Source organism: Mirounga angustirostris, unplaced genomic scaffold (assembly GCF_029215605.1).
Source record: "Mirounga angustirostris isolate CCGP_5_RB_7025 unplaced genomic scaffold, mMirAng1.0.hap1 SCAF_6, whole genome shotgun sequence".
Taxonomy (NCBI): Eukaryota; Metazoa; Chordata; class Mammalia; order Carnivora; family Phocidae; genus Mirounga; species Mirounga angustirostris.
This window is the reverse complement of record NW_026991714.1, coordinates 47,674,447-47,698,419: the sequence shown is the minus strand read 5'-3', so window position 1 is coordinate 47,698,419 and position 23,973 is coordinate 47,674,447. Positions and strand designations below refer to the sequence as shown.

General features: G+C 38.8%; 1 protein-coding gene and 2 pseudogenes across 1 annotated transcript in view; 1 reads left to right on the top strand and 2 right to left on the bottom strand.

Annotated features, from left to right (window-relative positions):
- The window catches only part of AXDND1 (axonemal dynein light chain domain containing 1), a 112,633-nt gene that overhangs the window by 21,989 nt on the left and 66,671 nt on the right, over window positions 1-23,973 (top strand). The window contains exons 9-10 of the mRNA XM_064594249.1: window positions 18,470-18,610; window positions 19,286-19,390. Of these exons, the coding sequence (XP_064450319.1) occupies window positions 18,470-18,610; window positions 19,286-19,390 (246 nt within the window). The remainder of the gene's footprint in view (window positions 1-18,469; window positions 18,611-19,285; window positions 19,391-23,973) is intronic.
- Window positions 7,945-9,497, bottom strand: LOC135364667 (inosine triphosphate pyrophosphatase-like; annotated as a pseudogene).
- Window positions 10,025-10,978, bottom strand: LOC123846192 (small ribosomal subunit protein mS35-like; annotated as a pseudogene).

Genomic DNA, 23,973 nt, shown 5'->3' with positions numbered 1-23,973 from the left:
TGCTGTACTTTGTCAAAAGCTTTTTCTGCATCTATTGAGAGGATCATATGATTCTTGTTCTTTCTTTTGTTAATGTATTGTATCACATTGATTGATTTGTGGATGTTGAACCAACCTTGCAGCCCAGGGATAAATCCCACTTGGTCGTGGTGAAGAATCCTTTTAATGTACTGTTGTATCCTATTGGCTGGTATTTTGGTGAGAATTTTTGCATCCATGTTCATCGGGGATATTGGTCTGTAATTCTCCTTTTTGATGGCGTCTTTGTCTGGTTTTGGGATCAAGGTAATGCTGGCCTCATAAAATGAATTTGGAAGTTTTCCTTCCATTTCTATTTTTTGGAACAGTTTCAGAAGAATAGGTATTAATTCTTCTTGAAATGTTTGGTCGAATTCCCCTGGGAAGCCATCTGGCCCTGGGCTTTTGTTTTCTGGGAGATTTTTGATGACTGCTTCAGTTTCCTTAGTGGTTATAGGTCTGTTCAGGTTTTCTATTTCATCCTGGTTCAGTTTTGGTAGTTGATACATCTCTAGGAATGCATCCATTTCTTTCAGGTTATCTAATTTGCTGGCATAGAGTTGCTCATAATATGTTCTTATAATTGTTTGTATTTCTTTGGTGTTGGTTGTGATCTCTCCTCTTTCATTCATGATTTTGTTGATTTGGGTCATTTCTCTTCTCTTTTTGATAAGTCTGGCCAGGGGTTTATCAATCTTGTTAATTCCTTCAAAGAACCAGCTCCTAGTTTCATTGATCTGTTCTACTGTTCTTTTAGTTTCTATTTCATTGATTTCTGCTCTGATCTTTATGATTTCTCTTCTCCTGCTGGGTTTAGTCTTGATTTGCTGTTCTTTCTCCAGCTCCTTTAGGTGTAGGGTTAGGTTGTGTACTTGAGACCTTTCTTGTTTCTTGAGAAAGGCTTGTATTGCTATATACTTTCCTCTTAGGACTGCCTTTGCTGCATCCCAAAGATTTTGAATAGTGTTTTCATTTTCATTGGTTTCCATGTATTTTTTTAATTCTTCTTTAATTTCCTGGTTGACCCATTCATTCTTCAGTAGGATGCTCTTTAGCCTCCATGTATTTGAGTTCTTTCCTACTTTCCTCTTGTGATTGAGTTCTAGTTTCAAAGCATTGTGGTCTGAAAATAGGCAGGGAATGATCCCAATCTTTTGGTACCGGTTGAGACCTGATTTATGACCTAGGATGTGATCTATTCTGGAGAATGTTCCATGGACACTAGAGAAGAATGTGTATTCCGTTGCTTTGGGATGGAATGTTCTGAATATGTCTGTGAAGTCCATTTGGTCCAGTGTGTCATTTAAAGTCTTTATTTCCTTGTTGATCTTTTGCTTAGACGATCTGTCCATTTCAGTGAGGGGGATGTTAAAGTCCCCCACTATTATTGTATTGTTGTCGATGTGTTTCTTTGCTTTTGTTATTAATTGCCTTATATAATTGGCTGCTCCCATGTTAGGGGCATAGATATTTACAATTGTTAGATCTTCTTGTTGGATAGTTCCTTTAAGTATGATATAGTGTCCTTCCTCATCTCTTATTACAGTCTTTGGTTTAAAATCTAATTTGTCTGATATAAGGATTGCCACCCCAGCTTTCTTTTGGTGTCCATTAGCATGGTAAATGGTTTTCCACCCCCTCACTTTTAATCTGGGGGTGTCTTTGGTTCTAAAATGAGTCTCTTGCAGACAGCATATCGATGGGTCTTGTTTTTTAATCCAGTCTGTTAGCCTGTGTCTTTTGATTGGGGCATTGAGCCCATTTACATTCAGGGTAACTATTGAAAGATAGGAATTTAGTGCCATTATATTGCCTGTAAGGTGACTGTTACCGTATATTGTCTGTGTTCCTTTCTGGTCTATGTTGCTTTTAGGCTCTCTCTTTGTTTAGAGGACCCCTTTCAAGATTTCTTGTAGGGCTGGTTTTGTGTTTGCAAATTCCTTTAGTTTTTGTTTGTCCTGGAAGCTTTTTATCTCTCCTTCAATTTTCAATGACAGCCTAGCTGGATATAGTATTCTTGGCTGCATATTTTTCTCATTTAGTGCTCTGAATATATCCTGCCAGTCCTTTCTGGCCTGCCAGGTCTCTGTGGATGGGTCTGTTGCCAATCTAATGTTTCTACCCTTGTAGGTTACATATCTCTTCTCCCGAGCTACTTTCAGGATTTTCTCTTTGTCTATGAGACTCGTAAGTTTTACTATTAGATGTCGGGGTGTTGACCTATTTTTATTGATTTTGAGAGGCGTTCTCTGTGCTTCCTGGATTTTCATGCCTGTTTCTTTCCCCAAATTAGGGAAGTTCTGCTATAATTTGCTCCTTCTGCCACTCTCTCTCTTTCTTCTTCTTCTGGGATCCCAATTATTCTAATGTTGTTTCTTCTTATGGTATCACTTATCTCTCGAATTCTGCCCTTGTGATCCAGTAGTTGTTTATCTCTCTTTTTCTCAGCTTCTTTATTTTCCATCATTTCATTTTCTATATTACTGATTCTCTCTTCTGCCTCGTTTATTCTAGCACTTAGCGCCCCCATTTTTGATTGTACCTCATTAATAGCCTTTTTGATTTCTACTTGGTTGGATTTTAGCTCTTTTACTTCTCCAGAAAGGGTTTCTCTCATAACTTCCATATTTTTTTCAAGCCCAGCTAATATCTTGAAAGTGATGATTCTGAACTCTAGATCTGACATCGTACTAATGTCTGTATTGAGTAGGTCCCTGGCAGTCGGTACTACCTCTTGTTCTTTTTGTTGAGGTGATTTTTTCCGTCTTGTCATTTTGTGCAGAGGAGAATAGATTAATGAGAGAACAAAATGCTAGCAGAGTAACCACGTCCCCAGAAAATATACTCTAAACAAATCAGAAAAGACCTGAAGCAGTGGGATAAGAAAGGGAAAGAGAGAAAAAAGAAAAAAAAGAAAAAGAAAATGATAAAGATAAAAACAAAAACAAACAAAACAAAACAACAACAACAACAAAAAAAACCAGAATATGATCAAATATGATCAGGCTGGTATATAGATCAGTGCCACACACTAGATTTGGGGTGTATTTTGGTCTTTTAGAAGAAAGTGCCTCCCAAAATTTTAAAGAAAGAAAAACTTATATATGCACAAAAATAAGGGTTGATATGATGAAGGGATGGAATATGACTGTAAAGATGGAAAGTATAAAAAATTTTATAAAAGGAATTGATAAGAAGTTGTTTGAAAAAAGAAAGAAGAGGATTTAAAAAAAGAAAAAAGAAAAAGAAAAAGAAGAGGATGTGATCAGGCAGGGGAATAGAAAACACCATGTACTAGAGATTTAGGGTATATTTTAATCTGTTAGAAGAAACTATCTCAAAATTTTAAAGAGAGAACAACTTATATATATAAGCCAAAAATATGGGTAACTACTATGAAGGGATAGAATATGACTCTAAAAATGAAAAATAAAAATTTTTTTTTAAAAAAAGGGATTGATAAGATGTTGGTTGAAAAAGGGAAAAAGAAAAATTCAAAAAAAATAAAAAGACAAAAAGACAGTTAAAAAAAATTAACTTTGAAAGACTAAAGAATCATGGTAAAAAAGCCATGAATTCTATGTGCAGTATTCCCCTAGCACTGGAGTTCTGCTGTTCTCATTGATCGGTAAACTTGGTTTTGGCCGCCTGTTCTGCTGATCATCTGGGGGAGGGGCCTGTTGCCGTGGTTCCCAAATGTCTCTGCCGGAGGCGGAATTGCCCCGCCCTTGCCCCCTCCTGGCTAAGTAATCTGCTCGGGTTTGCTCTCCGGGGCTTTTGTTCCCTGCGAGCTTTCCGTACAGCTTTGGAGGCGGAGAGTGAAAATGGCGGCCTCCCAATCTCCGCCCTGGAGGAGCTGAGAACTCGGGGCCCCGCTCCTCAGTGAGCCCCCAGAGAAAAGCCGTCAGTCACTCCCGTCTCCCCGGTCTCCGGCCGCACTCCGTGCTCACCCGGCCTGTGACCGCGGGTTTCTATCTCTGGCACCCGATCCCGGGTGGAGTCTCCAAACCCAGCAGATCCCTGCGGTGCACTCCCGCGTGGCTCCTCCCGGGGGAAGAAGGTGAGTCTCCCCGGATCTGCCGCTTGTTGGGTCCCTGCTTCCAGAAAGTGGTCGCTTTTCTGATGAGAGAGTTGTTGCTCTTCTTTTCTTCAATCTCCTGTTGAGTTTGTAGGTGTTCAGAATGGTTTGATCCCTATCCAGGTGAATTCCTGAGAGGAGACGAAATCCAGGTCTCCTACTCCTCTGCCATCTTGCTCCGCCCCCCTCTAAGTTTATTATTTTTAAAAAGATTTATTTATTTTTTTGAGATTTTTAAATTATTATTTATTTATTTGACAGAGAGAGACACAGCAGAGGGGGAACACAAGCAGGGGGAGTGGGAGAGGGAGAAGCAGGCCTCCCGCGGAGCAGGGAGCCTGATGTGGGGCTCGATCCCAGGACCCTGGGATCGTGAGCTAGCCGAAGGCAGACGCTTAATGACTGAGCCACTCAGGTGCCCCGATTTATTTATTTATTTTTAGAGACAGAGAGAGAGCGCGAGCAGGGGGAGGGGCAGAGGGAGAGGGAGAGAATCCTCAAGCAGATTCTGTGCTGAGCACGGATCCCGATACAGGGCTCATCCGAGCTGAAATTCAAGAGTCGGTCACTTAATTGACTGAGCCACCCAGGTGCCCCAAAATGGAGATAATTTTAATGTGAATGCACACATACCTACTATCTAGATTCTGCCGTTAACATTTTACTCTATTTGCTTTATCACTTGTCTCTCCATCTAGCCATCCTTCTATCTATCCATCAGTTTCATATACTTCAAAGTAAATTGCTGACCTCAGTGCATTTCCCCCTACTTTGTCATGTTTTTCATTAACTAGACAGAGTTCATTATTTATTTGCCTTTTTTTCCATTTTGAGTAAAATTTACATGTATCGAGAAACACAAATCTTGTTTGCCTTTATTGACTTTTTTTAAAAGATTTTATTTATTTATTTGAGACAGAGAGAATGAGAGAGACAGAGAGCACATGAGAGGGGGGAGGGTCAGAGGGAGAAGCAGGCTCCCTGCCGAGCAGGGAGCCCAACCTTTATTGACTTTTGACAAATACAAACTCTTAACAAGATATGGAGGATTACCATCATCCCACAAAGTTCCCTAATGCTCTTTCCCAGTAAATGCCCATCCCACTTCTCCAGGAGTTTTGACTTCTTTCCCTCTTAGATTAGTTTCACCTATTTAGGAATTTCATATAAATGGGATCATGTAGTATATATCAGTTGACCCTTGGACAACATGGGTTTGAACTGCAGAGGTTCACTTATAGCAGATTCTTTACAGTTCAGTACTGTAAATGTATTTTCTCTTCCTTATAATTTTCTTAATAATATCTTCTTTTCTCTAGCTTACCATTTTGTAAGAATACAGTATATAGTACACTAGTTTGCTCCTAGTTTGTTATTTATCTATTCATTTTTTAAAAAATGTGCTCATCTGACTTTCTTTTATTTCTTTTTAAAGATTTATTTGTTTATTTTAGAGAGAGAGAGAACATACGTGAGCAGGGGGAGGGGCAGAGGGAGAGGGACAAGCTGACTTCCCCTTGAGCAGGGAGCTGGACTCAGGGCTTGATCCCAGGGCCCTGAGATCACGACCTGAACCGAAATCAAGAGTCAGGAGCTCAACCGACTGAGCCACCCAGGTGCCCCTGACTTTCTTTAAAAGATAAAAGGTTCTTTTTAAGAATAGTTTTAAATGTACAGAATTGAACAGATAATAGAGAGTTTCCATTTATCTCCCCTTCTCCGTATATAGTTTCTTTCATTATTAGCATCTGGTATTAATGTGGTATAATTGTTATAATTAATGAAACAGTATTGATATACTGAAGTCCATAGGTTACATTATGGTTTATTTTTTTGTGTTGTATTGTTCTATGGGTTTTGACAAATGCATATCTTTAAATCATAAAAAGGAATGAAGTACTAATACATGATATAACATGGATGAACTTCGGGGTGCCTGGGTGGCTCAGTTGGTTAAGCAACTGCCTTTGGCTCAGGTCATGATCCTGGAGTCTTGGGATTGAGTCCCACATAGGGCTTCCTGCTCAGCAGGGAGTCTGCTTCTCCCTCTGACCCTTCCCCCCTCTCATACTCTCTCTCTCTCTCATTCTCTCTCTCAAATAAATAAATAAAATCTTTAAAAAAATAACATGGATGAACTTTGAAAACATGCTAAGTGAAAGAAGCTAGTCACAAAAGGTCACAATATTGTAATATGAAATTTCCAGAAGAGGCACAGCCAGACAGAAAGTAGATTAGTAGTTGCCAGGGCCTGGGAGACAGAAATGAAGAGTGATTGCTAATAGGAACCGTTAAGGACGTTTTTTTTGGCGGGGGGAGGGTAATGAGAAAATACTCTGGAGTTAGTGCTAATAGTTGTACAACTTTTTGAATATACTAAACAGTATTATATACTTTAAAGGGTGAACGTTATGACATGTAAATTATATCTCAATAAAAAAATTATAAAGTGTTCACAGTCATTTCATCTTTGTGATTCCTCATTTGCACATATTCCTTTGTGTATCAAATTTCACATACTAAAAAAAATTAAACAGCTATTTTATATAAATATAATCTGCTTTTCTAGAACTTTACCCGCTAATTCTCATTTTGTACTGTGAAAATACTCAGAATAACTCGATTCTTTCTTTTACCTTATAGCTATTTAAATATTTGAAAATAGCCATTTTTGTTTTCCCTCTTACGCATTCCCTTATCCGGGCTAAATATCCCCAGTTCTTTTAAGTTTTCTTGGTGAAATATACTATTTGTGAAAAGCACACTAATTAGTCAATGTTGATTTCAGTCTGTATAACATTGTAATGGTGGTGATACTGCGTCCCTCCTCCGTTCCCATTCTTTCAAGCCCGCAGCAACCACTGATCATTCTACTGTTTCTATGCTTCTTTCTTTTCCAGAATGTGATATAGTTGGATCATACAGCATGTAGTCTTTTCAGACTAGTTGCTTTACTCACACCTCAATTTTAACTGCTGAAATGTTTTCTGACCATTATCCTGTAGAATTCCCTAAGTTGTGAGCATTATATCATTGCTTTCGAGCAATTTGATTATGATACACCTTGGTGTAATTTTCCTCATGTTTCTTGTGCTTGGTGTTCATCAAGGTTTTTGGATTTGTGAGTTTATATTTTTCATCAAATATGGGAATTGATGGGATCACTGATGCTTTGAACATTTTTTCTTATTTTTAAAATCTTTTTCTGTTCATTTTGGATAGTTTCTATTGCTCTATTTTCAAGTTCACTAGTCTTTTTTTCTGCAGTATCTAATCTGCTTTTAATCCTCTCCAGTGATGTTCAACTCAGATATTGTAGTTTTCATCTCTAAAAGCTCAATTTGGGTCTTTTCAAAAATATCTTCCATGTCTCTACTTAACAATGCAAACATGTAGAATATAGTTATAGTTTTTTTCCCCCAAAGCTGATACATCCATTTTATATTGGAAGCAAGTGCTTTCAGTATTTTTATTTGCTGCATTTTAAAAACATCTAGGGCTATTTGTATGGTTCTTCCCAAACCCTCGATCCTACCATGGCCACTTTAACATCCAAGGTCCTTTCAGGATTCCAGGCCAGGAAGCTGCGGGAGGGATAACTGAATCCTCAAGGGCATGACAATGGTGTCCCTTGCCCAAAGTTTCTCCAAGCAGAGCCAATTGCTCCTCCAAACAGGGCTGGTGAGGCTGTCTCAGCACTCCTAGGAAGTGGTAACCCTGAATGTAATACTTGGAGGAGAGCCTCTCTGATGGCGGAGGTTTCGGGCTAGTCTTCCCTAGATTCCTAGCCAGGACAGTCATCACTGGCTACCAGAGAGTCAGGCTGCAAAAGTGTTTTTCTAGCTCAATCAGGGCCTGGAAGTGATGGGAGATGGTGTTCTTCTCAGCTATGGGCATCTTTGCATATGCCTGCTCATATCCATCAGGCTGAAAGCAGAGGTCCCAGCCAAAGTTCTAGAAGCCTTGGGGCACCCCGATCTGGACCCTGAACAGGGGCACTAGCTTGCTGGGGTCCCTGGTGCTGAGCACAAATGTGCAGAGCACACAGGCAAGTCTGTCCTCAAACCCAGCCAGGAGCTGGTAGAGACCTTCAGGCTTTAACTTCTCCAAAAACCACTTTAGGTAGGGGGTAGGGAGGCTCCCAAGGGCATCGAAGCACAGATAGGTGTCCTCCAGCAGTACAGGCCCCTGTACCTGGTGAGCTGTTTCCTGACACTTCTGTATGGAAATCTCATCAGGCTCTCCCTGGAACTCTGGCAGGTCAATTTTCTATGCCACCAAAGTTCATCGAAACTTATTTCCTAGAATCTGAATGACCTCCTCCAGGTTTTAATGTCCATGTCTGTTAATTCTAACATTTATGCCAGTTCTGGGTCAGTGTTTTTCTCCTCATAGGTGTTTTCTGACTTCTTTGCATGCCTGATAAATTTGATTGGATGGCAGACATTGAGAATTTTAGCCTACTGGATGCTATGTATTTTTCTATTTCTAAAAATATTCTTGAACTTTGATCTGGAACATGATTAAGCTACTTGAAAATAATGTGATCCTTTTGGGCCTTTAGGTGGGACCAGAACAGTGCTTAATTTAGGGCTAATTATTTCTGAATACTTAGACAAGAGTTTTCTTTGTACTATATCCAATGACCCATGAATTGTAAGTTTTTCCAGTCTGACTAGTTGGAACCAGCACTATTTTGAGCCACATGTGAGTGCTGGGTGCTTTTAGCTATTGATCCTTTCAGCTGGCTCCTTCCCTGGCCTCAGATAGTTTTTTCACATTGATGCCCTAATCATTACTTACCTGAATACATGAGAAGGACCCTCTGCGGACCTCTAGGGGATTTTCTGTACAGCTCTTTTCTCTCTGGTACCCTGTCTTCTTTCCTCTCCCTAGACTCTTAGCTCTGTCTCCTTAACTCAGGGAATCCACTGGGCTTCTCCTGGGTTTCTTTGTCCTTGTGCTTTGGCCTTTCAAGTCCAAAACTTGGAGCAATCATAGGGCTTACTTTATTTACTTCTGGGCTCTCAGTGATTACTTTCTTTCATTGCCTTATATCCAGTGTCTTTAAAATTTTTGTGTCACACGTGTCTTGAAAATTGTTCCACATACTTTGTCTTTTTGTTGTTGTTATTGTTATTTCATGCAGGAGAGTACATTTAGTTCCTCTGGATTTCTTTTTATTTTTCCTATACCTATATCTATACCACAATGCTATATATAGATTAATGTCCTTGATAAGTTTTGGAAAATTATCAATGGTGATCTCTTTGAAAAATGTCTGTTTTCCATTTTCTCTTTCTGGAACTCTGATTAGATTTATATTAGACATTGTCATCCTATGCTTTTTGTCTCTTAATCTCTTTTTCCTCATTTCCATCTCCTTGTCTCTGTGCTGCATTCTAGGTAGTTTTTTGAAGACATTAACAATCTCTTTAGCTGGGGTACCTGGGTGGCTCAGTTGGCTAAGCGACTGCCTTCAGCTCAGGTCATGATCCTGGGGTCCTGGGATCGAGCCCTGCATCGGGCTCCCTGCTCAGTGTGAAGCCTGCTTCTCCCTCTCCCACTCCCCCTGCTTGTGTTCCCTCTCACGCTGTCTCTCTCTCTCTCAATTAAATAAATAAAGAAAAATCTCTTTAGCTGCATCTATTCTAAAACCCATCTTTTGAGTTTTATAATTCAGTAATTATACTTCTCACCTAAGAGTTTTCTGTTGGTTTGTTTCCGTATCTGTCTTATCATAGTTAATATGATTTATATTGCTTATTCATTTATAGATTCAGTCTTTCATTTCTCATACATTTTGTGCATAGTTTTATATTTTAAATCTCATACTTCTACTATATGAAGACTATTAGTGTCTAAAATTACTGTTTGTTGTTTCCTCTGAGTCTCATTTGTGATGATTTATTTATTTATTTATTGGCAAATTTTTCAAATTTATATAAAATGAGATAATGATTACAGATATATCATAAAATTAACAAATCAAGGAGATTTTTCCAAATAAATCACATTAGATTTAATAGTTTCTTCACTGATGCTTTGTACTGAGAAAGGGTATTTTCATTGTCCCCCTCGTTCTTAAGACTAACAACAGACTTTTTGTATTCTTCAACTTCTTTTGTAGCAAGGAGCTCTTCTTTATTTACTTCCAGATTTTTCTCAGCAACTTTCATTTGGAGAAGTGTTTCCAGGATATTTTTTTCAGAGGAGCTGTTGTTCCATACATACTCTTCCATGTCTGCTTCAATCTTATATTTCTACTGCTCTTTGGTTTTCCAAGACTCATGGTATAAAACTATTAGCAGATACATTGCATAATCATAATTCTGTCTCTTTAAAGGGCACCCTTAAGGTTATTACTACTCGTGCTTTGGGGTTTCGAATAGATGGTCCGGCTGAAACATAATCAGTTGTGTCAATTTCAATGGGAAAATGCTTCTCGCATTTCTCATCACTGTCCAGTGCAGCTGGCCACTCAGTACAGAAATCTTTAAGAGCTTCACAGTGCTTTTTAATTGCTACAGGAGTTAAATGCAGATAATTGGGTATCTTTAAAAGTTCTAGATTTCCCTCCTTTGCCTTGGGCACCCCCCTTTTTACTGGATAACCCATTCGAATGGGAAGAGGTGCAGCAGATGGTTTAAATGGTGCTGCAACAGGATAAACACTAGGCCAATCTTGGTCAATGGTCATTTTCTGTGTCCTAGGAGGTAGTGCCTTTCTTCTCAGTGGTCTTTCATATCTGGATGTTCTGTCTGCTGTACGTGGGCTTGGTATCGCAGAGAGGGTGGCCAGAGACACAGAGGTACAGAAGGCACGTGGGGTCCTGGGCCCCGGTTGCAGGGCCAGCCACGCGGGGAGCGCGGAGGCCGCCATGGCTGCAAAGACGGCAAGGCGGATGGGACAAGCACAGTCGGGAGTCAGGGGCGGGTCTGTGTGATGATTTATTTAGATGAGTATTTTGCAGTATTTGCTTTTATAGGTAACATTTGGCTAATCTTAATCATGAAATCCCCAGGTTGTAAATCATGGATGCTTCCTGAAGAGAGGATTTGCATTTTCTTCCTTCTGGAATCCTGGCTTCATGCAGTAGTCCAATACTCAGGTCTCCTACTTTGAAGCTGGTCCAAGGCTTAGTCTTGGCCCAGTGTTAGTATTTTTTTTTTTTTTTTTAAAGATTTTATTTATTGGGCGCCTGGGTGGCTCAGTCAGTTAGGCACCTGCCTTTGGCTCAGATCGTGATTCCAGGGTCCTGGGATCAAGCCCCACATTGGGCTCCTTGCTTGGTGGGGAGCCTGCTTCTCCCTCTCCCGCTCCCCCTGCTATGCTCCCTCTCTGTCAAAGATTTATTTGTACTTTTGTACAAATATTTGTACTCTCTCCGCACAAATATATATTTTTAAAGATTTTATTTATTCATTTGACAGAGAGAGAGAGATAGTGAGAGCAGGAACACAAGCAGGGGGGCCCGATCCCAGGACCCCGGGATCATGACCTGAGCCGAAGGCAGACACTTAAGGACTGAGCCACCCAGGCGCCCCCTCTCTGTACAAATATTTATTTGACAGAGAGAGCACAAGTGGGGGTGGGAGGGGCAGAGAGAGAGGGAAAGGGAGAAACAGACTCCCTGCTGAGCAGGGAGCCTGGATGCACAGCTTGATCCCAGGACCCTGGGATCATGACCTGAGCTGAAGGCAGCTTAACCAACTGAGCCACCCAGGTACCCATCAGTGTTGGTCTTTTTAAAAAATTTATTTATTTTTAATTGAAGTATAGTTGACTACAATATTATATTCGTGTCAAATGTACAACATGGTGATTTGACACTATGTACATTATGAGATATTCTCCATGATAAGTCACCATAAAGTTAATACAATATTTTTGACTATATTCCCTATGCTGTACTTTACATCCTCATGATTGATTTATTGTATAACTGGGAGTTAATACCTCTTAGTCCCCTTCAACTGTTTTGCCTAGCCCTTTACACCTTCCCCTCTGGCAACCATCAATTTGTTCTCTGTATTTATGAGTCTGTTTCTGTTTTCTTTGTTTTGTTTTTTAGATTCTACATATAAGTGAAGTCAAATGGTATTTGTCTTTCTCTGTCTGACTTATGTCACTTAGCATAATACCCTTTAGGTCTAGTCATATCACAAATAGCAAGATTTCTTTTTTTATTGACTGAATAATATTCTGTTGTATCCATTCATTTATTGATGGATACTTAGGTTGCTTCTATATTTTGGGTATTGTAAATACTGCTGCGATAAACATAAGAGCACATATATCTTTTCAAATTAGTGTTTGCATGTTCTTCAGGTAAATACTCAGAAATGGAATTACCAAATCATCTGGTATTTTTATTTTTAATTTTTTGAGGAACCTCCATATTATTTTCATAGTGCTGCACCAATTTACATTATCCCCAACAGGGCACAAGGGTTCCTTTTTCTCCACATCCACACCAACACTTGTTATTTTGGGTCTTTTTGATTTTAGCCATTCTGACAGGTGTGAGGTGATATCTCATTGTGGTTTTGATGTGCATTTCCCTGATAATTTAGTGATGTTGAACATCTTTTCATGTGCTTGTTGGCCATCTGTATGTATTTTTTGGAAAAGGGTTTATTCATGTCTTCTGCCCATTTTTATTTACTTTTATTTATTTTTAAAGATTTATTTATTTATTTGAGAGAGAGAGCATGTGCACGAGCACACGAGGGGGAGGGGAGGGAGAAGCAGGCTCCCCGAGAGCAGGGAGCCTGATGGAGGGCTGGATTCCAGGACCCTGGGATCATGACCTGAGCTGAAGGTAGATGCTTTACTGACTGAGCCAGCCAGGCGCCCCTTCTGCCCATTTTAAAATCAGATTATTTTATTGGTGTTAAGTTGTATGATTTCTCTATATATTTTGGATAATAGCTCCTTACTGGGTATGTCATTTGCAAATATCTCCCATTCAGTAGATTGTCTTTTGTTTCATTGATGGTTTCTGTCACTGTGCAAAAACTTTTTATTTTGGTATAGTCCCACTTGTTTATTTTTGCTTTTGTTGCCTTTTCTGAAGAGATAGATCCAAACAAATATTGCTAAGACTGATGTCAGAGAGATTATGGCCTATTTTTTTTTTTTAGGAGTTTTATGGTTTTAGGGCTCACATTTAAGTCTTTAATCCATTTTGACTTTATTTTTGTATATGGTATAAGAAAGCGGTCTACTTTCATTCCTTTGCTTATGTTTGTCCAGTTTTCTCAATACTATTTAACAAAGAGACTGTCTTTTCCCCATTGTATAATCTTGCTTCCTTTGTCATAGATTAGTTGACTGTATAAATGTGGGTTTATTTCTGGGCTCTCTGTTTTATTCCATTGATCTCTGTGTCTATTTTTGTGCTAGTACCACACTGTTCTGATTACCAATGAATTGTAGTATAGTTTGAAATCTGGGAGTGTGATACCTTCAGCTTTGTTCTGGTTTCTCAAGATTGCTTTGGCTATTCAGGGTCCTTCAAAGTTCCATATGAATTTAGGATAATTCTAGTTCTGTAAAAAACGTTGTTAGCATTTTTAAAAAGATTTTATTTATTTGACAGAGAGAGACACAGTGAGAGAGGGAACACAAACAGGGAGAGTGGGAGAGGGAGAATCAGGCTCCGCTGAGCAGGGAGCCCAACGCAGGGCTCGATCCCAGGACCGTGGGATCATAACCTGAGCTGAAGGCAGATGCCTAACGACTTAGCCACCCAGGAGCCCCTGTTGTTAGTATTTTGATAGAAATTTCATTGAACCTGTAGATTGCTTTGGGCAGTATGGACATTTTATTTTATTTATTTTATTTATTTTTAAAGGTTTGATTTATTTATTTGACAGAGAAAGACACAGTTGAGAGAGGGAACACAAGCAGGAGGAGTGGGAGAGGGAGAAGCAGGCTTCCCGCCGAGCAGGGAGCCCAGTGCGGGGCTCGATCCCAGGACCCTGGGATCATTATCTGAGCTGAAGGCAGACGCCCAACGACTGAGACACCCAGGCGCCCCAGTATGGACATTTTAATGATATTAATTCTTTCAATCCATGAGCAGAGTATATCTTTCAATTTGTTTATGTTACCTTTAATTTCTTTCATCAATATCTTGTAGTTTTCAGAGTATAGGTCTTCCACCTCCTTGGTAAAATTTATTCCTAGGTATTTTATTATTTTTGGTGCAATTGTAAATGGGATTGTTTTCTTAATTTCTCTTTCTGCTAGCTTATTAGTATATAAAAACAACATATTTCTGTATATTAATTTTATATCCTGCAAATTTACTGAATTCATTTATTCTAATAGTTTTTTGGTGGAGTCTTTAGGGTTTTCTATATATAGTATTATGTCATCTGCAAATAGTGAGTTTTATTTCTTCCTTACTAATTTGGTTGCCTTTTATTTTAGTTTCTTGTCTGATTGCTGTGGCTAGGACTTCTAGTACTGTGTTGAATAAAAGTAGCAAGAGTAAACACACTTGTCTTGTTACTGATCTTAAAGAAAAGCTTTCACCTTTTCACCACTGACTATGTTAGCTGTGGGTTTGTCACAGATAGCTATTATTATATTGAGTTTTGTTCCCTCTATATCACTTTGTTGAGAGTTTTTATCACATGAATGGATGTTGAATTTGCCAAATGATTTTTCTGCATTTAATGAGATGACCATATGGTTTTTATTCTCCATTTTGTTAATGTGGTGTATCACACTGATTTGTGGATATTGACCCATCCTTGCATCCTTGGAATAAATTGCAGTTGATTGTGGTGAATGATCCTTTAAATGTATTATTGAATTCAGTTTGCTAATATTTTGTTGAGGGTTTTTGCATCTTTGTTCATTAGGGATATTGGCTTCTAATTTTCTTTTCTTTTCTTTTCCTCCCTTCCCTTCCTTTTTTTTGGGTGTCTTTGGTTTTGTTATCAGGGTAGTGCGGTTCTTATAAAATGAATTTGAAACAATTCTTCCTTTTCTGTTTTTTGGAATAGTTTGAGAATAGATATTAAGTCTTTAAATGTTTGGTAGAATTTACATTTGTAGCAGTTTGGTCCTGACTTCTGTTGGTTTTGAGAGTTTTTTGTTTATTGATTCAATTTAATTACTAGTAATTCATCTGTTTAGATTTTCTATTTCTTCCTGATTCATTCTGGGAAGATTGTATGTTTCTAGGAATTTATCCATTTCTTCTAGGTTGTTGAATTTGTTGGTAAATAAATTGCTGTATCCCCTTTATCATTATGTAATGCTGTTCTTTGTCTCTTGTTATGTTTGTTGTTCCAAAGTCTATTTTGTGTGATATAATTATTGCTACCCCAGGTTTTTTATTTCCATTTGCATGGAATATGGTTTTCTATCCCTTCACTCATTTTGCATATGTCTTTATATTTAAAGTGAGTCTCTTGTAGGCAGCATATAGGAATCTTATTTATTTTTATCCATTTAATTACCTTATGTCTTTTGACCTTTAGTCCATTTACATTTAAATTAATTATTGATAAGTTTATACTTACTGCAATTTTGTTGATTGTTTCTGGTTCTTTGTTTTTTTTTTTTTTAATATTTTATTTATTTGTCAGAGAGAATGAGAGAGTGAGAGAGGCAGGCAGAGGAAGAAGCAGATTCCCTGCTGAGCAAGGAGCCCTATATGGGACTCAATCCCAGGACCCTGGGATCATGACCCAAGCCAAAGGCAGATGCTTAACCGACTGAGCCACCCAGGCATCCTGGTTCTTTGTTTTTCTAAGATTTTATTTTTATTTCCATACTTAACATGAGGCTTGAACTTACAACCCCAAGATCAAGAGTTGCATGCTTACTGACTGAGCCAGCCAGGCTCCCCTCTGGTTCTTTTTATAATTCTTCTCTGTCCCTTTCTTCTCTGGCGATTTGATGATTTTTTTTTAGTATTATGCTTGGATTCCTTTCTCTTTCTGATTTCTTGTGTATTTGTTATAGGTTTTTGGTTTGTGGTTATCATGAGGTTTATCTATAACACCCTATGTATTTAACAGTTTATTTATTATTTATTTATTTATTTATTTATTTATTTATTTATTTATTTATTTATTTAAGAGAGAGTGTGCATGTGCATCTGTGCAGGGGAGGGGCAGAGGGAGAGGGAGACAGAGAATCTTAGGCAGGCTTCATGCCCAGGACAGAGCCTGACACGGGGTTCAATCTCATGACCCTGAGATCATGACCTGTGGTTACCATGAAGTTTATATATAACACCCTTTGTATTTAACTGTCTTATTTATTTATTTATTTATTTATTTATTTATTTATTTATTTGAGAGAGAGCACGTGCCATGCATGAGAGCAGGTGCAGGGCAGGAGTCACTCTGGAGGAGTGTCTATCCTAGCTGAGGCTACCTGCTGGGCATGACAGGACACTAGAGGCTTTGGAAGACACAGTTGCCAGGGTGGGCAGGTTGGGCAGGATGGGTCTGCAAGGGGATGCTGGGATGGGTCCATAGGTGCAAACAAGGTAAATGGAGAGTGTCAGAACTGGCATCCACCAGTGTTAGGCCATCTAGGCTGAAGGAAGCCTAAATAAATAAATAAATAAGTAAATAAATAGTGCTTACCAGCACTTTTTTTCCTGGAGAAATTTCCTGTAGATCCCTGTCCCTCCATCACACACCCTAAAATTTGTCAGTAAATCTCCTTCACTCCAGCCCAGGTGCTTTTCAAACTGCTGCCTTTGTGTTGGGTCTCAGAGTGAGGGTTACTATGTGGCGGCCCTTTAAGAACAGAATCTCGGTTCCTATAACCCTCTGGCTCCCCTGGAGTAAGCCCTGCTGATTTTCAAAGCCAGATGTTATGGGAGCTCATCTTCCCAGTGCAGATCCCCAGGGCAAGGGTTGCCCAGTGTGGGGCTTGAACCCCTTGCTCTTCAGTGTGGAACCTCCACACCTGTGATATCCCTCCTGCTTGTGGGTCTCTGCATCAGGGGTTTAGTTCTTGATTGCATTTCTGCCCCTCCTACCCTTTATTTATATCTTTAGCTGTGGAAGTACTGTTCTGCTAGTGTTCTAGTCTTAGAGTAAGGTGTACTGTACGTAATTGCAGCCTTGGTGTGTCCAGGGGAGGATGTGAGTTCAGAATCTTCCTACTCTGCCATCTTACCCTTCCTACCCAGTGTTGTTATTTTCACTGGGGCAACCATGACCTTGGGTTTGCCTGGTGAATACTGATTACCATTTCCCACTCCATTCTTAGTATATTGTATTTTATTTATTGTTTTTGTTTGTCGCCCCTAGAGACTTCTGTTTTTTTCCTGCAAGCCCAGTAATGCTTCAGAAAGTATGCTCTGTCATGGATCTAGTTGTATTGTAATAAGAAGACCCTTCAGAGTATTTTGTCCTTGTATTTCCAGGAGGGAAGTCTTAAAGAATTGATACTTCCTAGTGTATGAACTACATAGCGAACTGATAAACTCTCTGTAATTCTAGGCGTTTAAGCAAGGGCTGGGTAATTCTTTCTGTTATGGGTGAGAGATTAAACTAAATGACCAGGGGCGCCTGGGTGGCTCAGATGGTTAAGCGTCTGCCTTTGACTCAGGTCATGATACCAGAGTCCTGGGATCCAGCCCCGTGTCAGGCTCCCTCCTCGGTGGGGAGCCTGCTTCTCCCTCTTCCTCTGCCTGCAGCTCCCCCTGCTTGCACTCTCTCTCTCTAACAAATAAATAAATAAAATCTTTAAAAAAAAAACCAAAATTAAATGACCATTCCAACTCAAAGATATTATAATTCAGTGGTCTCAGGCTTAGGATATAACACCAGGATCAATTTTAATACAAATGCTGCTCAGTATGGTATTTGTAATTTATCATTTGTGATCACTTCCAAATATTTGGTTTTATTTAGACTGAAAGAAATGACTTCTTTGAATTTAGGGTCTTTATTCATTTTTGAACAGTTGGTGTCTTTTTGGGTTTAAACAACTTGAGAAAGTGGCTTTATTCATGAATTCAACTATTATAAAAAATCCCATTCTATATAAATACATAAGACATGGTTTCTATCCTCATAGAATTTATCATTTAGAAGAAGAAATAAAAGAAGTTCTCATTTTGTTTTACATCTCAGACATTATATTCCAAATGATTATGACTCTGGTTAAAATCCTCCACAGTTCATTTGCTTGTGTGAGCATGGCAGGAATATACATATTAGATCCCTTTCTTTTCCTATCTTGTTCATCTTGCATATCTTTTATGAGTATCTACTATTTCTTTCCCTAACATTACTTTTTCTTTCATATATTTTCTCGCTCTTTTTTCCTTTCCTTTCTTTTTTTTTTTTTTTGCATGATAACCTTGTTTTCTTTCTCATGCAGAGAACGGTATGTACAAATGCTTGACCAAATTGCCCGGCAGATGATTGATTTCTACAAAGACTTGGTAACTCAGCGAATGATGGACCAGCGCATTTTAGAAGAACTGTACAATTTTAAGAATGTTATTGAAGAACTGACCAGGTAAAATCTGTGATTATCTTAAATACAAAACACAAGTCAAAACTGTGGCTCTAAAGAGACGAAAAAACAGGAAAAGTAGAATGGTTAAGAGTGAGGACTCTTTCTTTTTGGGGGTTTAGGAAGAGACAGAAAGGACTGGGTTACACAGGTTAACACGAAACTAGGGCTCTGTGTATGTTTGATAGGGAAGCAATTCCTGTTCTCCTTCTAGGACTGAGATGTTGATCTTAGTCATGTTTACAGAGTAGTGCCATGATTACGGATGTTAAGGTTTAAATCCCAAAGAGGATAAGTGTTATATAGCAATCAAGGTTAGTGATCCTCTAATCTGTGCCAGGATGATTCGTGGCAAGAATGAAGAGGGTAAGATAGGCATGTCAGAGGGTAGGATAGAGCAGCTGGTGGCCTTGCCTGTTAGCATCTGCCTTCTCTCTATTCGAGAGGATCTCTCACATCATCTTTCTGCCCTTTCTAGCCAACCAGATTCCATTGTCAAGCCTGACAGAATTCCATCCAAATGGACACTAGATTTCTTGATTTGGCTTATAAGGTATAAAAACTAGGAAGAGATTTACACATAACTGAGAAGATTCCTGAGTATAAATCGGATTTTCTGGGTAGAAACTTTTTGGAACTCTTCAACTATGAATATAAAATTTCTTTGCTTTATTTCAGGGAGCTGTGTCTGGTTCGGGCTCATGATATGAAATTAACAAAGGAAGCAGAGAAAGCCCACAAGGATTTGGCACAAGCTCTTTTAGATGCTGAAAAGAATGCTAGGTGAGTTACCAGATGTTAGCCATTATGTCATACATGCTTCACACCTTATTTGAAGAAACAAAATTTTATAGAAACATTTGAAGTTTTTTATTACAACAGTGCCTGGAGGAGTTAATATATGTACAAGAAACTTTTAATAAACATATTTATTAACTCCTCCGGGCACTGTTTAATACACATCTCATAAATGTGTTCTTGTGTGAATTTTCCAGGGGTGTATCCCTAGAAGTGGAGTTACTGGGTCATAGGCCATGCATGGCCTTGTCTTGCCAGGATGTTGCCAAATGCTCTACAAAGTAGTCGGACCAGTATATCCTCTCATCAGTGTATGAGATTTCCCTTTTGTCCATATCTTTTATCAGTCTGATGGGTATAAAAAGGTATCTGGTTTTTGTTTGTGTTTTCCTAATTAGTAGTGTGAGTCTAGTTCTTTTTTAGATTTTAATAAATCTACTACGATCCTAATGTTTTTATCCTATTTTAGGGGTTAGCAAACTTTTCCTGTAAAGGGCCAGGTGGTGAGATGTGGTTTCTGATGCAACTATCAATCAGCTCTGCCTTCGTAATGTGTGCTACTGTAGTGTAAAAGAAGGCAAGGGCAATACCAGAACATGGCTGTGTTCCAATAAAACTTTATTTATTGACACTGAAATTTGAAGGTATAAACATTTTCACGTGTCACAAAATATTGTTATGCTATTGCTTTTTTAACCATTAAAAATATAAAAAGTAAAATATGTAAAAAACTAAAAATCTAAAATTCTTAGCTTATGTTCTGTACAAAACACAAGTGGTGGGTTGTAAACCCACAGGCTGTAATTTGCTGACCTTTATTCTATTTTATTTTCAGTTAGAGTTCTAATTACTAGGAGGCTCTTGGGTATATATCAAATGAAATATCTGATTGTATTTTTAATTTTTCTTATTTAATTGCTTAAAAATAATATACTATCATAGAAGCATTATATGTGCCTTGTAAGTAGAAAATACAAACAAGCAAAAATGAATTAAAAATATCCGCTTCACCACCCATAGATTACTGCTATACATGCCTTAGTGTATATCCTTTTTTCCCTATGTGTATGTGCACACATGCGTTGTTTTAAATTGTACTGTATATACTATTATACAGCCTGTTTTTTTTTTTCAGTCAACAGTCTCTACCTGTTTCAGTAAAGTTTCACTTCACAAATTACCCAAGTCATATTCAAATTTTCCCAATTATTCCCAAAATGTATTTTACATTGGGCTGTCCAAACCAGTATCCAGTCTAGGGCCACACATTGTACCCTGTTTTATGATCCTTTTAATTCAGCATAGTCTTCTGCTTTTTTAAAAAATGTGTTGAAGAGTAACTATTTTTTTAAAAAATCAAGAAAAACACAAATGTATACAAAATCTAAATTCAGAGATACCTTACTTTTATTCTATTTTATTCCTTACTAGAATGAGAAGGGTACCTTGATCATTTTTTGTGCACTGAATATACTGCTGTTTTCTGTAGATGATTCACCCTTCTTGTCTTAGCAGAAAACTATTCTATACTTTGTCTTCTATCCTCATTCCTCTAATAGTATCTCTCCATCCTCTTTCTGAGCTGATGACCTTTCTTTCTAAAAAGCAGAAGTAAACGGAAGAGAACTCCTGCTCTCACCCCTACATCTACCCACCTGCCTGCATCTGTGCTCATCTGATACTCATGCCCATCTTTTACTGTGGACCAATTGTCTCTTTCTTTCTAAGGCCAATCTTCCCATTTGTGTACTATTCCATCATCTCAAGATATTTTCAGCAAATATTCCCTATTTCTCCCATATCAATTTTTCCCTCTTTTCCTGATTAGTCCCATTAGTATACAAATATGCTATAAGTACTCCCATCTCAAAACAACAGCCAAAAAACAAAAAGTCTCCTAAGTCAATCTTAGGAGTATCCATGCGTATCCCCTTCTAGCTATGGCCGCATTTCCTCCCCGCCCCCGCTACTTATAGTAATCTTCTTCAAAAAGTTGTCATATTCAGTGTGTCTACTCCTGGTCCTCTCTTTGTCACTCCAATCAGGCTTTCACTACCCCCACCCCACCAAAGTGCACTTGTCAAATTCAACAGTGACTTTCATGTTGCTAAATCTAAAGGTCACTTCTCAATTCTCCTTTAACTTGACTTACCGGCCGCATTTATCAGAACTCATCACTTGCTCTTGCATGAAGCAATGTCTTTCAGTATATCACACTCTCCTAGTTTCCTCCTCCTTTACTATCTGCTCTTTCTTACTGATATCCCTTGCAGATTCCTTTTCTTTTCACCAATTTCTATTTTTTTTTTTAAGATTTTATTTATTTATTTGACAGAGAGAGACACAGACAGAGAGAGAACACACGCAGGGGGAGTGGGAGGGAGAAGTGGGCTCCCCACAGAGCAGGGAGTCCGATGCGGGGCCCGATCCCAGGACGCTGGGATCATGACCTGTGCCAAAGGCAAACGCTCAACGACTGAGCCACCCAGGCGCCCCTCACCAATTTCTAAATGGTAGAGTGTGCATTCCATGGATCTTTTCTGTATCTATATTCACTGACGAAATCTCTTCAGTTTCCTGGCTTTCAATGTCATCAACCTGTATACTCTCAGCTCACAAATATGTATCTACGCCCTTCTCCACAAATTTGTACGCCCAGTTTCAATCTTCTCTTTGAATTCCAGACTTACATATTCCACGGCCTCAACACTTCTCTTAGCTACCTAACATTCCCAAATCGAATTCCTGTTCTTTTCCCCAAAACTACTTCTCCGACACTCATCTCATTTCAGTTAATGGCAACTCCATCCTTCCAGTTTCTGGGGCCAAAACTCTTGGAGTCCTTCTTGATCCCTTTCTTTCTCTCACATCTCACCTTTCTCTGTGGCAAAGTCGGTCACCTTTCACTACATATGCCGAGTCCTCCTCACTTCCGTCCTGCCATCTGCATCTCTTGGCTACGGTGTTGCGGTAACCTCGGAATCACCTTTTTACTTCTGCGTGTACACCGCAGTAGGCTGTTCTCCACACACCAGCCAAGATTGTTGTCAAAAACCGACCTCTGGGCTCTGGAGCCAAAATACGACACGAAGATGGAGTTTGGGGATAAAGAGGAACAATAGCTTTATTACTTTGCCAGGCAAAGGAGGCCGGAGCAGGCTAATGCCTTCAAAACTGCAGACCTGCCCCGGGTAAAAGGCTGAGAGTTTTATAGGAAAATGCAGGTTCTGGGCGGTTTCACTAGGAATCTGGTAGGTGCTGCCAGCCACATTCCTCATGTCTTCAAGGTGGTCTCGTGACTGATGCTTGTGCCGGCCATGAGTCTGGTTACTAGGTATCAACATCCATACCAAGTTCCTGGAACCGAGGATCCCACAGAAGCACAAGTGAATGGGGGAGGGGGCTTCAAGAATGAGGAAGAGAAAAATTTGTTCAACTTGGAGTCAAACCTTGCTGAAACATTAGTATGTCCATCTTAATTTCCATCCGTCTTTACAGTTCTATGTGGTTTCAGTATGATCTATTAAAATTTGACTCCAATAATGTCATTTCTCTGCTCAAAATTCTGTAATAGCTCCCCATCTTAGAGTAAAGGGCCATGTTTTTAAAAAATGGTTTACAAGACTCATCCTACCGGGATTTCTCTGACTTCTCCTACTTTATTCAGACTTGCGGCCTTTGTGCTGTTCTTGAACATACCAGACAGGCTCCCACTTGGGGCCTGGACTCCTCTTCTCCCTTCCCGCCCCCAGAGAGCTGCTAGCTTCCTCCCTCCTTCCTTTGGACCTTTGCTCATCCCCCTCCATTTAAAACACAATATATTTTGGGTTCTCAATCTCCTTTCCCTGATGATTTTTATCTATTGCACTGTCACTACTTAGTATGTTTTACTTTTTTATTTGTTGATTATCTCTTCCAACTAAACTTTATAAGGGCAAAGTTTTGTTTTGTTTTGAATAGTGCCTGGCATATAGTAGGCACTAAACAGATATTTGTTGAATGAATTAATAAAAATAAGTTAGAACTTCTTTTGTGTTAATGTCCATTATAAGAACATCTAAAGCCAGAGAGAAAGGGAAGGAAATGGAGAAAGTCTGAAGTACGATGGGTTTTGTGTGTGTGTGTGATTAGAAATTTTTACTAATATTTTAAAAAATAATAACTGATTATTTTATTGACAATTAGGAAAATAGAAACAAGTAAGGAAAAAAAGCACCCATAATTCTTTCTCTCAGAGGTAAACACTATTAATATTTTCATATATTTTTCTTTTATCGACTTCTATGTATTTTTTATATAAATGAGATCAAACTGAATATATAATTTTACCATTTGGGTTATCTCATGTTACAAACATGAAAAATTTTCCCATGTACCAAAATACAACAACAAGATCTTTAATTAGTTGCAGAGCATTTTAATCATAGAGCTATATCATATATTTTATGTGACCAATCCCTTATTATTGGACATGAGGTTATTTCTGAATTTTTTTCCTTTGCTATTATAAGCAAGGGTCATTGATTCCCTTTTTAAAATCACTGTCTGGGGTGCCTGGGTGGCTCAAT